Consider the following 16,111-nt stretch of genomic DNA (forward strand, 5'->3'; position numbering starts at 1 on the left):
TGTGCTTTGCTGCTCCGGCCACCCCGCAGGTGTTTTGTGTGTGTGTGTGTGTGTGCTTTGCCGATTCGGCCACCCCGCAGGTGTTTTGTGTGTGTGTGTGTGTGTGTGTGTGTGCTTTTCCACTCCGGCCGCCTCGCAGGTGTTTTTTTGTGTGTGTGTGTGTGCTTTTCCACTCCGGCCGTCCTGCAGGTGTGTGTGTGTGTGTGTGTGTGTGCTTTGCCGCTCCGGCCCCCCCGCAGTTTTTTTTTTTTTTGCTTGGGGCGGCAAAAAAGCCAGAGCCAGCCCTGTGTATAGCATTACAGCATTGCTTTGGGTTTACTGTATATACTTACATAATTATGTCTCACACTTTCAAATAGCTTATCTGAATACTAGATGGTAAATAAAAAGCAAATTGGAGATGATTTTACAAATGTCACCTGCAGCATTTCAAAACACTCTATTCTTTACTTCAATAGATAAATATGCAATAATGATTGTCATCAAAGTCAGTCATGCAATTGCCCCCACTTTCTGTGTTATAGCAGAGAAATATACTATAAACAAAAATGGTGGCATTTCCCCTCGTAATGGATAAATTAAATGTAAGTGGGTCAAAAGGAGAGAACTGAACCTAAACTCTGGATCTGATCTGATCTTGGTATTATGAGGGTGTTGAAAATGTGAAGCCAGATCTGGATGTGAATTTGGAAAGGCAACCCTTATTTGCAATGAGCCAAACCCAAATCCTGGATATAAACATCTCCAAATGTAGAATGTTCACATTTTTCAGCTTGAACCTATCTCAAAGGAAATGCTAGCAGTAAGACACCAGGGGAAATATGACTTTGAAACAGAGCAAGCAGAACAAAGTATATCCTAACCCAGGGTTGGCAACCTTTCAGAAGTGGTGTGCCGACTCTTCATTTATTCACTCTAATTTAAGGTTTCGCGTGCCAGTAATACATTTTAACCTTTTTAGAAAGTCTCTTTCTCTAAGTCTATAATCTATAACTAAACTATCGTTGTATGTAAAGTAAATAAGGTTTTTTAAATGTTTAAGAAGCTTCATTTAAAATTAAATTAAAATGCAGAGCCCCCCGGACCGGTGGCCAGGACCCGGGCAGTGTGAGTGCCACTGAAAATCAGCTCGCGTGCCACCTTCGGCACGGGTGCCATAGGTTGCCTACTCCTGTCCTAACCCATTTTTTCTCATCTCTGACTAGCTTCTCATATAGAATGTTGCCTCCTAACAAAAGCTCACAGTCTAATTTTTTTCTCTAAGTAACTGATCACTTAAATATTTTTCTTCTTAAATGATTAAACGTTTTTTCACAACTGGATTTCTATATTTAATGTAAGTTTAGATTTAGATTTTTGCTGTTCCACTAGATAGTAGTTTTAATTTTTATGAAATTTCCTAACTTTTAAGCTAGGCTTTCAGTTACTGAAAAACTAACCAGTTACCTGTGTGTTTAAAAAGCAGCCACCACCTTTACCATCCACAAAATTAGATAAATGGAGTGTCTGTTTCACCAGTATAACTAGGACCCTACAAGGTCAAAACTCCTCTTGACGGTTTCTGCTGTCTGATTTCCATAAAAGTTTTGAGTGCCCAAATACTGAAAGACTGGGCCCTGTAACAGGCCCTTTTAAATTGTTAACTGAACAGCTAGTTATTGAAACTGGGTATTGCAGCATAATCTCAGCATTTTTTTCTAATTTTTTTCTAATATATAAACACAATGAACTAGACCTAGATTTCCTAGAAATAGCACAGAATGAGCTGTCAGTCAGACCCTCTGAAGTCAATGGAAAGACTACCATATACTTCAACAGATTTTTGATCAAGCCCTTTGTATGTATTTTCACTAACCACACATAAGCATTTCAATAGGGGGGAGGGATAGCTCAGTGGTAACATTGGCCTGCTAAACCCAGGGTTGCGAGTTCAATCCTTGAGGGGGCCACTTAGGGATCTGGGCAAAATCAGTACATGGTCCTGCTAGTGAAGGCAGTGGGCTGGACTCAATGACCTTTAAAGGTCCCTTCCAGTTCTAAGAGATAGGATATCTCCATTAATTTAATTTTTAATCCAGAACCATTGCACGTCTGTAATTATAAAAGAGCAATTTGCAGAAAAATACATGGCAGCTTAGGGCCAGATTTTGCCAGTCTTACAGACGTTGACTAGTGCCTTACTCCTTGAAGTCAATGGGCCTGTTCATGGAATAATGTACTACTCCACATGAGTATGGATGGAAGAATATATTAGACTTGCAAAATGTATCTGTGACCACATTACAAGTCAAGCAATAAGCTGACAACATGGATGCTGGATATCAGAAAGGGTAAATGCTACACTTACACGATGATCATCGGAGAGTCTCTTAGTGATATGAATGGCACTTCTTCGAGACCTTCTTGGATGGCTTCTATGTCTGAATAGATAATGGTTTTCGAGTGATCCAATCTATAAAACAAAGGAATATTTTACATACTGCCAGATACTTCTCCCATTGCAAACAAATATCAACATTCATAACCTGTCAGAATTAGATTCCATCTTCAAATGAGTGAAAACTAGCATAAATGTATAGCTTATAATATTTTTATTCTAAAATAAAATTCTCTCCAAGATAAGGTGTTGATCACTAACAAAAGCTGTGTGTTATTTGGCGTAATGTTGGGAAAACAAGGAGCACAGTCCAAGCTAAAGCTGAAGCTAAAGTACTTACTTTTGATTTACACAGGTATAAAATAAAGTAAAACTTGGGCCCTATTTTAACATATCTTAATTATATTACATTTTGAGGACAAGGTTTTATTTCTGACCGTGGCACATGCTACTGCCTATGGCATCTCTTTGGGATGCTGATGGGATTGAATAGGGGAATGTATATTTTCTTGGAGTATGCAAATGTTAGCCAGTGAGTATGCAAATATGAGCTCCTTGTGCATGCAAAATAGGCTGATGGGGTTCTCTACCCCAGTTTATTGTTTACAGCTATGAAATCTATATTTTCATATGACATATCTATATTTTCATATAACATATTGGGAGTAATACACATATCCATCCATAGCCTACTAAAGTCAGTGGCAGTTATGCCATTACCTTCAAAGGGACCAGGTCCAGGCCATAATCATGGACCTACTATTATACATACTACAGTTTGTTTTAAGAAAGGAAAAATCTCTTTGATGGAGAAAGCCTGTCTTTCACTAGACAATAAGTGGGGCAAGACACTGTTTGGGAAAACTGTGTGGTGCTAGCAAATGGGGGACTAGAAGAGGAGAGATGGATTTTAGACTTGGGTCCCCAGGCTCTCTATCTTCACCATCCTCTCTCCTACTTGGGTTACTTAGATACAGGCTTTTTTTTCACCCTTGCACAGTGGTTTGGTTCCTAACGCCGCCAATCTCATTGGCTGGAGCAGCACGACCCAGGGGGCTGGGGCTCCAGAAGAAGAGGAGCAGCAAGGCTGCTGTTACGTCAAGGCAGTTACTCATCCCTGACAACGCTGACATCACGGCATCCCGAGCGCACGAGGAGCTCGCTGCCGGGAAGAAACGCGGCGGGCGAGGGTGAGCTCTGCAACTCCAAGCCAGCGCCGACAGACACCCCGCGCCCCGACTGCAGAGCCAGAAGTTTGCCTAATCAGAGAGCCCCGGTAGGGGGGGACCCCCCTGGCTTTGCAGGAGGCAGGGGAGGACTCGCTGTCCGCTGGCTAGATACAGACTACGGCATCTTTCTCTTTAACGCGCACACGCGGGGGAGGGAAGAACCAACTCCCGGGTAAAGCAAAGTTAACAAGGCTCCGTTCCCTGCCGGGGGAGCAGCTGCCATTGCAAGCGCCCGCTCGCAGTCCCGCGTCTAGCGCGGAGATCGCCGCGGGGTGGCCGCCGCTGGCCACTCACATCAGACACTCGCTGAAAGCGATGCTGCCATATTGGACCCACCTCCCTGGCGCGGGCGGGGCCGGGCGGGAGAGGACTCGGGGCTGCAAACTCCCCTTGGGGCGCGAGTTTCAAGGCAGCCCCAGGGCGGGACCACTCTTCCCGAGCCGGGCACTGCTCGCCATCACCGGGCTCCGGCCCTGCAGCCGGGCGCGTCTGCGCGTAGCCCCCAGGCAAACCTGGGTACGCCGCAGCTAACTGGCTCGGCGCCCGCCCATCGCCTCCCCCGCCCCAGCGTTTCAAGCCAGCCCAGCGCTGGGACTGGGGGGCGGGGGCGTCCCTGGTTACATGGGGCCGGTACGTGCCCGGGGAGAGGCGTCCGAAAGTTACCTGCCGGCTGCCCCTTACCTGGCCCAGCAGCTCGTACTCCAGCTCCTCCGCTATGGCCTGGGCTGCCGCCGGACCGCCCGGGATCTCCGCCGCCCATTCATTGACGAACTGCTTCTCCGCGCCGGCCAGGCTGGCGGCCGCGCACCAGGCGCAGAAGAGAGCCAGAGCCACCCGGCGCCCGGCCCGGCGTCTCCCGTCCATGGCCCGGCGAGGGACGCGGGAAATCAAACAACAAACACACGCGGCGCGGGGGGAGACCGGGCAGCGGATCGATGGCTGCAGAGCCGGAGCCCTTTCGCTCGCGGTTGCTATGCGGACACCCGGCAGGCTGGAGGGCGCAGTGTCTCCCAGCCAAGCGCGCCACGGCTCTGGCTCGGGGCTGAACAGAGCCCAAACCCTCTCCCGCGCCGGGCTGGAACCGAGTGTTTACACGTCAAAACTACGAACGCCAGCCTGACGTCAAATGTAGCTGGCCCCCGAGCGAGCGGGTTATTCCCAAGCGGGGAGGGGGGAAGGGGGGTTGCTAAAATAAGCCGGAGGGACGGACGCACATTCAAATAAGAGGAGAAAAAAAATCCAGCCAACCCTCTGCTAGGAGCTGAACCCCTCCACCCCTGCCCTCACACATCCCCCACCCTTAATAGCTTCCCTGAGCGCTGCCAGAGCTAAGCTCTCTGTCAAGTGCATGGCACTAGCGAACATTATTGTGCCTTTTCTTATCAGGGGGCTTTAGGCTCCTCTTCCAGGAGGTGGCTGCTCTAACCCGCAGAAGGCACGAATTAATGCCTGATACAGCTCTCAGACTGGCTCTAACCGCCCTGGGGAAATGCTTGCACTGCCCCAGCAGATGACTTGTAAATAGATTCCGTCCAAGAGATAAACAGCTCGCACTAACCTCGTCTAAAGCAGCTACCGCTCCTATTGCAGCAAAGGGATGTGCAGTTTTCTAATACGCCAACTTTAGTTTACCTCCTTACTCCCGGGGATTTTAAAACTAGGGGGTTGAAAATCACGGCACTGGGAACAGGCGTGACAGTATAAATTACAGTGTGTGCTGCGTGCAAAATAACATTGCTCGCAGATTGAGATAAAGAATATACATCGGAAACCTGTCCGATTTCTTGCTCTGTTTAAACGGGAAGAGCTGTTTGCAGGGGAAAGGGTCGATAGGATAATGAGTTAGAGGCACATCCTAAATATCTGATGTTATCCCTTGGAAAAAATATTTCAAAGTCAAATTTTAATTACAAAAATATATGGGAAGTAGTGCATATATAATCACCCGTCTTCCCAATAATGATATTTAGCCGAGTACAAAGCGTTCAGAATCGTAAAGGGTTTATTTTTTATTTTCCCTCTCTATTAGTACAATCTTTTTCATTACGTCAGGATGAAGAAAGATCATCCTAAGTACTTAGAAGTAAACACGCAGTTAAAACAGCTTGGACAGGGAAGGCGCAGAGTACTATAGATTTCTTCTGTGTCTAAGTGCAGGTTTGCTCAAATGCAGTCCAAAGTATGTCACATTTCAGCATGGCTGGGACGGACAGCGACTAGCGGCTGCATCTGGGTGAGCTGTGCATCTGGATAGTCTCATGCTCTCTCGGCCGTGAATCTCCGCTCCGCTTGACTCTGGCTTTAGATCCAACTTCTTTTTTAATAAGGCAGTAATTGAACGGTGGCAAGTGCGCTGGCACACTCCTGGTGGTACCTCAAGATGAACATATGGTTGCTGTTTTTTCCTACAAACTCTAAGATTCACCCTGTACTAAAAACTGGAAATGAGTAAAGATTTTGACATTTAATTAAAAACAAAACCTTTACAGTGTGGGGTATTTTTTTTTTTTAGCTGCTAGCAATCCTTGGGAAGAGCTGTGCTCAAAACAGAGAAGAAATAAAAGAAGAGCTGGAAGAACAAAACATTTTTCAATTAAGCTAATAAGACAGAACCTACTACACAGTAATGCTTGATTAATGCACATTGTCCCCTGATATTTCCATCGCACCACAGGTATGCATTAATCTGCACCGCTCCCCAGTCTGATTATGTCTTTAAAATAAAGTACAATTGTTAATTTTTAAAGAATTAAATTATAATGCCATATCATGGCATGGCTCTGTTCCTCAGTAATGTTGACATTTGTTATTAACAGAAGATTATATATATAATATCATTTTATTGTCTGTTTAATTTCCCCCTCTCTTTATACTTTATTTAGCTTTTCTGCTGCCATTTCATTCTCTTCCCTCTCCCCACAGCTCAGAAACCCTCCTGAAGACTAGTCACTACCCTTGCCTTGCCTGACATTACCCACCTGTCCTAAGCAGTTGGTCAATTTGGTTTTGTAGTTGAACAACTACATGTGGCGTTGCTTAATGCGCCCAGTTTATTTTTACAAAGAATAGACAATTCACCTGAATACTCCTTCCAGGGATGTAGCTGAACATGACATTTGTACCTACATTTGCCAAGTTGTTGCTCACCGCCCAACCTCAACTGCATGATGTTCCAAATTTGGCCTGTCATTACGTATAGTGCATACAGATATAAAGTTAAGAAAAAGGTTAGAGAAAAAAAAAGTGCAATCATGCTATAAGAAAAGTTAACATTGTATGCTGTAGTTTACATGGCCTACTTAACCCTCTCAGAGACATTATGGTGTAAAGATCAAATTTGGCCCTCATATTCAATTGCACGACTCCCACTGATGTCAAGTCAATCACTGATATGCGGCACACAGAAATCAAAAAGTTGTTTTTAAATGTCAAAATCGTGGCACAGATGCAGTTTTCCTGGCACTATTCCTCAGCCTGACAGCATGTCTGTTCTATTTCATAGGGACCACCTAAAATGTGAGAGCAGTAAACAACTTCCCCCTTTGGACAAAATCCTCCTCTCAGATCCAAAGGTAGTCTCTAGTCTGATTTACTATTCTTCCAACATGTAATGAAATCAGATACCAGGGTGCTCATATTCTATGGTGATGAGTTCAGAATAAATATCTAGATAAAAATTGATTAGACAGACACTCTAGAATCAAGTGGAGATCTGTCATGCACCTCCAAGAGTGGAATTGTATTCTTAGTTTCCTAATACAAAATAAATCTGACAAAGGTAGTTGAAGCACCAGAGGGGGTGAGGTCGGGTAGAAGAGAAAGTAATTCTGGAAACCTGCAATCACCAGATCACCTTACAAAGAAAAAGCAAGCTGCTTTTAAACTTCAGAGAAGTGCCATGGGAGAGTAGTTTTGTGTTCTGCTTTATTCAGGTTCTTAAACCATGCCCATTACCGTGGTGTCTGAATGCCTTATGATACCTGTAGTCAATCATTTGGCAGAGCTGGGCTCCTCAGCTGAAGTGCCAAACAAATGAGGCAGGAAGTCAAAAGACACAGAAAATGGTAGAGGTTGCGAGAGGACAAAAGATTCTGGCAAGGGGGAGGGACCACATTTACAGGAGACAGAAGTAGTAAGATTATAGAAGCAAGAGGTTTAGAGAGGCCAAGGGAAGAAGAAGGATGATGTAAGTAATAGACTAGACCAGTGGTTCTCAAGCACGGATACGTGTACCCCTGGAGATATGCAGAAGTCTTCCAGGGGGTACATCAACTCATCTAGATATTTGCCTAGTTTTATAACAGGCTACATAAAAAACACTAGTGCAGTCAGTGCAAACTAAAATTTCATACAGACAATGACGTATTTATACTGCTCTATGCACTAAAATGCAAGTACAATATTTATATTCCAATTGATTTATTTTATAATTATATAGTAAATATGAGAAAGTAAGCAAATTTCCAGTAATAGTGTACTGTGACACTTTTGTATTTTTATGTCTGGTTTTGTAAGCAAGTAGTTTTTAAGTGAAGTGTAATTTGGGGGTACAAAAGACAAATCAGACTCCTGAAAGGGGTACAGTAGTCTAGAAAGGTTGAGAGACACTGAACTAGACAGGCTAAAATAGAACAGCAATTAACATAATGGTACTCATATTGGAATTTAGTGCTGCTAATTTTGAATACTCATATTTACTGAAGTATGGTAACCTAGGTTGAGATTTTCAAAGCCAGCTATGGGATTAGTATACATCTTCCATTAATTTTAATTCATTTTAATCGTTCCTTGATTTTATCAGTGTTCAGTGCCGAGAATATGATTTCTTCAGTTTCCTGGACAATTACATTATAGATCTCTTCCTTGCATTTTCTAGGCCTTCTTAATTGTGGTAATCAATCACTCAATGCAGTTTCTTGGGCTACCTAGATATTTATTTCCTTTTTTTAATCGATATTATAATGTTGCAAGCTCATATTGCCTTGTGTGATAAATTTTTCACTCAATATTTAAACAATTCAATAAAAGCAGTATCTATGTGTAAGAAATTATGTCAAAGATGCAAAAAGGTGATTCTCATTCATATTACAGAATCTCAGTTAAAATGAATGGAATTGCATGTCTAAATCTCTTAGATTGTTTTGAAAATCCTAACCCTGGCTTTTATGGAGGATAGGTCCATCAATGGCTATTAGCCAGGATGAACAGTGATGGTGTCCCTAGCCTCTGTTTGACAGAAGCTGGGAATGGGTGAATGGGGATGGATCACTTGGTGATTTCCTGTTCTGTTCATTCCCTCTGGGGCACCTGCCATTGGCCACTGTTGGAAGACAGTATACTGGGCTAGATGTACATTTGGTGTGACCCAGTATGGCCTTTATTATGCAATAAAAATGAAGGTTGTAGCCCATTATATTCCTGTCTAATAATAATGCAATGTAAAAGCAATAACCTGTACAGCAGAATTAGGTGAAGCCAAGAATAATTGTTTCATGCTCCATAAACATCATGACTTTGAACTGTTGTTTATGAGTGACAGATGTGTTTATTCCATGATGCACCCAGTGGTACTGTGGCTAAATATATGCTAATATACAATCAATTAGACCAATTTAAATAAAAGAAATTTCTAAATGCACAACTTCAATTTAACGTAAAGACAAACTGATTTTCTAAACCCTATTACTTTTCATTTTTCAGCAGACTTTTTTTCTTGAAAGGCATAGGAGGTGGGCAGAAATAAGATCAACCTTTGGACAGAGAAAGATTAATGAAAGGGCTCATTTTTCAGTCCATAAATTAAGAAAAATCATTAAAATTCTTGAGGTGAAGGATGGTCTTAGGGTTAAAGTGCAGAATTAGGAATTTGTTTATCTGTACATTTTTAGTATGCTCATCACTGTAGTATCTAAATATTTTGGGCAAAATCCTGACCCCACTGAAGTCCATGGGAATTTTGCCGTTGACTTCAATGGGGCCAGGATTTCAATCCTCAGGCCCTGATTTTATCTTCAAGTTGGCATAAATCAGGAGTAATGCTATTGAAGTCAAAAGAAGTATAGCAGTGTAACACCAGTGTAAAAAGACAAAATCAGGCCCCTGGGCAGGAAACCTTAGGCTCTTGTCTCAGTTCTGATTCTAATTGGCCGAGTAAATCACTTCATTTCTTTGTGCTTTAGTTTTCCTATATGTAAATGCCTATCTCGCAGGGATGTTTTGAGAAATATTTCATTAATGTTTGGTAAATTGCTCCAAGACCTTCAGGTAAGTAGAATACTAAAATAGTCATTTCATCCAGTGGGTGAAATCCTTTCCCTAGTAAACTCAGTGGCAAAACTATCACTGACTTCAGTGGGACCAGAATTTCACCCAGTACTTTTTTTTCCTATGTCCCTGCAAATAAGCCTTTAAAGATTCTAGACCAAATTTTCAGCACTGACCACATATTTGAATGTACATTCTGCATCTACAGAAAACATGTACACAAGAACAGAGACCATCTGAGAAAATCTAGGTGTCTGCACATACTATCATACCTTAATGGGATGAGTTAAAACCTTGTTCACACTGATGTGTGAATGCATCATTCATTTAAAATAGTTATATAAGACAGTTAAGGGACTACACCTAAAACAAGCCCTAAAGAGTCTGTCCAGAAACTAGCACCATGTGGGCATGGGTTTCCACTGGGTATTGTGACCAGGTGCATGTGAATGGGTGTATAAGAGAATACACAAAAACTGAGAACAGACAAGAACAGAGAGGACAAAGGCAAAAAGCAAGAAAGCCAAGCTGTAGTCTGTGAGCACAGTGTGATCCTGCAAAAAGCTAGAGAGAGCTTTTGAGTCTGTTGGTTAAGAGGCTTAGGGCTTTAAGCTAAGAAACTGCTCCTTTTGTTCTTGGTTCCTCCTGCATTTGGAGAAGCAGGACATTGTTCATTCCTGATAAATAAACAAGATTGCATCAAAGAGAATACCAGAGTCACTCAGTTTCTACTGCTGCCTGGAACACGCCAGGGCCCCAACTCTTGACTAGCTGCTCAGGTCAAAAAGGGCAACAAAACTTCCACATACATTATACCTGCTAAAGATACAACAGAATTAAGTAAACAATGCAAAACTGCAGATTTATCTATCAATCTCCACTCGTACGTCTATATTTTGAAACCAGCCTGCAACAGAGATGCTGTAGTGTGAATCAAAAGCGCCCTTACTCAGCTTTGACTTAACCACTAGGACACAGAAACTGCCTCTGTTGAACTGTTTAAATGTTCAGTGACAAACACATCCTAAATTGCATTCAAGGAGGAATGGGAATAGGAGCCAAAAAGCAATTTGTGTGAGAGGTTGTAGTATTGATACAAAGGAAAGAACATATATATATATCCAAGTAGTCCAAGGAACTGCTTTGGGTGATTACTGCAATTAAGAAAGGTCTGCACAGTGCAAAGCTAACAATGCAACAAAAAGCCCCTTAAGGTAGCAGTCCAGGAAAATGAAGACATTATATTCCAACAGAAGCAGTGAGTGCTGACAACACCAAGGGCTGAATATACTGAACTGGCTAGTGTCAGTAACTATACAGTAGGTCTGATTATGACAGGCGCGAAACACCTACAGCCTCCATTGACTTCACTGGGATATATAGGTGCTTAGCACCACTCAGAACCAAGCCCTGTTTATTTGTTAATTCTGAATGGTCTCACGTAGAAATGATTTATGTTTTGCACTTGAAGAATGTTATAATGGAGAGCATGTCATCACCATGACTACTTGAGAAAACAGAAATATTTGAAGCTGCCAAGGTGAAATACTAATTCCAGATCATATGAACACAGAACAGCCAACTATCTGTTTTCTATATTGAATTTTCCTTACAAAATCTTAATAGTTACAATCAGAAAATACATCTTCCATATATCTTACAGATGATAATAGTACTCCCTTCCCAACTCTGAAAGAGCTACATTCCCCCACCCACCCGCCAGCAAACTAGATTTCCAGTCATTCAAATGGCCAGATTTTCAAATTGTGCCCACAGCACTGGAGCTTGATGTCACAGATACATATTCCTGTTTTTATTTTCTGAAGAGGCAGAAAATAAATAATCAGTGAATGACAGATAGTGTCATCGATTGTAGGCCTCTAATTGAAAAGAAGAAATGGAGGTTGCCAAATTACAAGAAGCCATAGTTTAACCAGATGATCCATAAAAGTATGGAAAATAAAATAAAATAAAATAAACTCATTAATAGACATTATTGGCTTGAGTTTAACTCCAAGTACAAAATCTCAAAAAAGTATGTTCATCTCTGTATATTATGGCTGAAATTCACCCCTTTACAGAAGAAGCCTGAACAAGGCCCCCTATGAAGCATTTCAATCACCTTAATATATGGCTTATATGCTCCATAGGGCCTTTTGTGGGATCTCAACACTGGAACAAATTTCATCTGAGAATGCTAATGTATTCTATATATCGATGCACTTTATGCTGTCTTTCTTGATGTGCTCACTACAATTGGTGACACACACTATAGATGGTGGGCCAAATTCATTGCTAATGTCATGGGGCTCAACTCCATTGACATCAATGAAGTTGTACCTGTTTACACTAGCAGCAAATTTGATCCATAAGCTTTCCCATTCAAGATATCACTCAAAAACACTAGTCAAAACCTGCCACAAATGATAGGTCTGGCAGATCCAGAAGCCTGCAAACACCTACTAATGGCAGCCTGTCATCTACCAAAGATACTGATTACAAGATAATAAATACCCTTAAGACACAACAGCAAAACAGTGAGACTTGTCAAAATGAGAAACCAGTCATCAATAATCAAAACATCTTGGAGGAAAGTCCAAAGAGATCAATGAAATTCCCTCATTGTATAATTTGGAGACCACCACCACAATATGGGCTAATCTTATTTATGCAAGTTTCATAATGAAAACCGAAGTCAAGTAAAACTTACCTTCTGTCTGGTTTTGATAAGAACTTGAAATTTGACCCAGATTGGTTGAAAGGATCACACACCTTCAAGTGAACACCTGCATTTTATGTTTTGGGGTGGGAGAAATACTGTTTGTAAGGAACAATCATGTGCATATCAACATTTCTTTGTGAAACAGTCATAAAGTGAAACACATAGGGCAAATTCAGTCCTAGTGTAACTTCATACATTTGAGTCAATTGCTTATGTAGAATGGAACTCTGCATTTTTATTTGCTCACATGGGCCTTATTTCAATAATTAGAATCCACTAAGCTAAAATATTGTTCTTTCCTCCTGGATAAACTGTTAGCAACCTTGTTGGTAAGCAAGAGAAGATTTATTCATGATGTTCGTCCATCGTTATCGATGAAGACCTCAACAACTCATTCTTTCGATGACTGGGCTCTGTGCGTCCGGAGATGACTGATCAGTCCGATTCGGGAGTGGAACGTCCTGTCACAAGTCGGGCAGACATATAATGGCACTGTCGATGGTGTACGAGCAGTTCTGGACTTGCGCAGCTCACGGTTTTTTTCAGCCTCAGCAATACGCCTCGCCTCAGAGGTATTACTGCCTGTGTGAATGAGGCTGTGCCATGCTGAACGGTTCAGTGCGAAGGTTTCCCATATGGCGGTGTTGATCTCGAAGTACTTCAAAGAGGTCTTCAGCGTGTCTTTGAACCGCTTCTTTTGTCCTCCATGGGAGCGCTTTCCCTGAGTGAGTTCTCCGTAGAAGAGCTGTTTAGGAATGCATTCATCTGACATTCTCACAACATGTCTGGCCCACCTGGTCTGGGCTCTCATCAGCAATGTGTAAACTTACGGCAGACTGGCTCTAGTAAGGACATCAGTATCGGGCACTTTGTCCTGCCATCTGATTTTTAGAAGCTTTCGCAGACAGGAAATGTGGAAGTGATTGAGCCTTCGTGCATGACTCCGATAGACAGTCTCCACGTCTCGCAGGCATACAGCAGAGTTGGAAGCACCACTGCTCGGTAGACCTTCAGCTTCGTTGGTAGGCTGATCCCTCGACGTTCACAAACATTGGAGCGCAATCGGCCAAATGCAGAGCTGGCTTTAGCAATTCTGCAGTTTACTTCATCATCGATTGACACTGCTCGGGAAAGGGTACTGCCCAGGTACGTGAAGTGGTCCACTGTCTGAAGTCTCTGTCCATTTACAGTGATGGACGGTTCTGAGTACGAAGCGTAGGGAGCTAGCTGGTGCATGACCTCAGTCTTCTTGATGATAATGGTGAGACCGAAGTTGTTGCATGCAGTTGAAAACTTGTCCATACTGGCTTGCATTTCTGGCTCTGTACTAGCATTCAGAGCACAATCATCGGCAAAGAGAAAGTCTCGAAGTACAGTTTCCTTCACCTTGGTGATGGCACGCAGTCGCCTCAGATTAAATAGTTTCCCGTCAGTTCTATACTTCAGGCCTACTCCTTCAGTGCAGTGTTGAAAGGCATCAGTCAGAGTGGCAGAGAATATCATGCTGAACAAAGTGGGTGCTAAAACACCCTTGCTTGACGCCGTTGGTGACTGGGAAGGCCTCAGATGTTTCACCGTCATCCAGGACACGAGCCATCATACCGTGATGAAATTGACGTACCATTCGTATAAATCTGTCTGGACAGCCAAATTTCGACATGATCCTCCACAGGCCCTGGCGACTGACAGAGTCAAATGCTTTCGTGAGGTCCACAAAAGTTGTGTAGAGTTCACGATTCTGCTCTTGACATTTCTCCTGTAGCTGACGCACAGCGAAGATCATGTCAATAGTCCCATGTCCCTTGCGGAAGCCACACTGTGATTCTGGCAGCAAGCCCTTCTCCAGGTGAGTGATCAATCGGTTCAATAGAACCCGTGCAAGAACTTTCCCCGCTGTAGAAAGCAGCGAGATTTCATGGTGATTGTCGCATACCTGGTGATTGCCCTTCCTCTTATAGAGGTGCAAGATGGACGCATCTCTAAATTCTTGTGGAATGGTTCCCTGCTTCCAGAAGGACTGAAACAGCTCAGTGAGTTTCCGTAGCAGCATGGGTCCACCGACTTTGTACACCTCTGCTGGTATGGCATCTGACCCTGGGGCTTTGCCACTTGACAGCTGTTTGATAGCTTTCTTCACTTCGTCCTCTTTTGGTGAAGCATCCATGGAGTCATTGACTGCAACCTGGGGCATCTTGTCAATGGCCTCATCATTGATGACTGAGGGGCGATTGAGAATTGCTTCGAAGTGTTCAGCCCATCTCTGGAGAATCTGCGTCTTCTCTGTAAGGAGCACAGTACCAGAGTTCAGGAGGGGAAAGCTCCCAGAAGACTGTGGACCATAGAGTGTGTTAAGGGCTTCATAAAACTGCTTATAGTCGTTCCTGTCCGCATATGCCTGTATTTCATCTGCTTTGGTGCTCAGCCACAAATCCCGCATTTTGCGCAGTCGGTTCTGTACTGTTCTGCGAGTGTTGATAAAGGCGGTCTTCTTTGCCGCTGAGGATGGATCGTTTTGATATGCACGATGCAGGCGGTGCTTCTCAGCAAGTAAGACCTGGATTTCTGCATCATTTTCATCAAACCAGTCTTGCCGCCTGCATGTGGAGGGCCCCAATGCCTTCGATGCAGCTGTATGGACAGTGTTGCGGAATCGCTCCCAGTCTCTCTCAGCGTCATCCTCAATACGAAGATCAGCAAGTTCATTCTCTAGGTCTTCCGCTAGATTTTCAGTGATGCGGCTGTTCTTCAGCTTCAACACGATCCTTTTGAAAGCCTTACAGCCTTGTGGTCGTCTCTTCGGCATGATACAGAGCTTCATTTTGGATACTATGAGCCTATGATCCGTCCAACAGTCAGCGCCACACATAGCTTTTGTAACCCTGACATTTTGTCTATCCCTTCTCCTGATGATGACATAATCGATCAAATGCCAGTGCTTGGAACGGAGATGCGTCCTGTTACGGGTAGGAAGGCGGAAGACCGTATTGCTGATCAGAAGGTCATGTGCTACACAAGTTTTCAGCAGTAACAGACCATTGCTGTTACACTTTCCCACTCCATTTTTCCCGATGACTCCTTCCCAGGCTGCGGCATCGCATCCAACTCTTGCGTTAAAATCGCCAAGCAGAATCAGCTTGTCTGTGTGGTGCACTGACGATAGCAGAGTATCTAGTTCTTCGTAGAATTTATCCTTCACATCCTCTGGGTTGGTCATTGTAGGAGCATATGCGCTTCATATGTCCCTTCATAAAGAGACAATGGACCACATCCTTGGGGGCATTACTGATCCTTTGCACTGTACCACTATGTAATTTGGCAGCAAAAGTTGGCTGCACGGATCAGTGCAAGGGTGCTCCTGCAGACATATACAGCCAACATAGAGGCTTGGACACCACACGCCTTCCTTGCTTTTAGTGCAGTAGAGAAGGGGGCCACGGTTAATAAGCATTTTTTTTTGTCAGATGACAAATGTTACACCAATCTTGGTTTAGGTGTTTGGACAGTTGTAACCATTACAAG

General features: G+C 43.3%; 1 protein-coding gene across 1 annotated transcript in view; it reads right to left on the bottom strand.

The window, feature by feature from the left end:
• Window positions 1-4,470, bottom strand: part of PCSK1 (proprotein convertase subtilisin/kexin type 1) — a 33,577-nt gene extending 29,107 nt beyond the window's left edge. The window contains exons 1-2 of the mRNA XM_024206569.1: window positions 4,288-4,470; window positions 2,348-2,452 (exon numbers count right to left, since the gene is read on the bottom strand). Of these exons, the coding sequence (XP_024062337.1) occupies window positions 2,348-2,452; window positions 4,288-4,470 (288 nt within the window). The remainder of the gene's footprint in view (window positions 1-2,347; window positions 2,453-4,287) is intronic.
• Window positions 4,471-16,111: the final 11,641 nt, after the last annotated feature.

The sequence above is a fragment of the Terrapene carolina genome, unplaced genomic scaffold (genome assembly GCF_002925995.2).
Source record: "Terrapene carolina triunguis isolate 2854851 unplaced genomic scaffold, T_m_triunguis-2.0 Scaffold69, whole genome shotgun sequence".
NCBI classification, from domain to species: domain Eukaryota; kingdom Metazoa; phylum Chordata; order Testudines; family Emydidae; genus Terrapene; species Terrapene triunguis.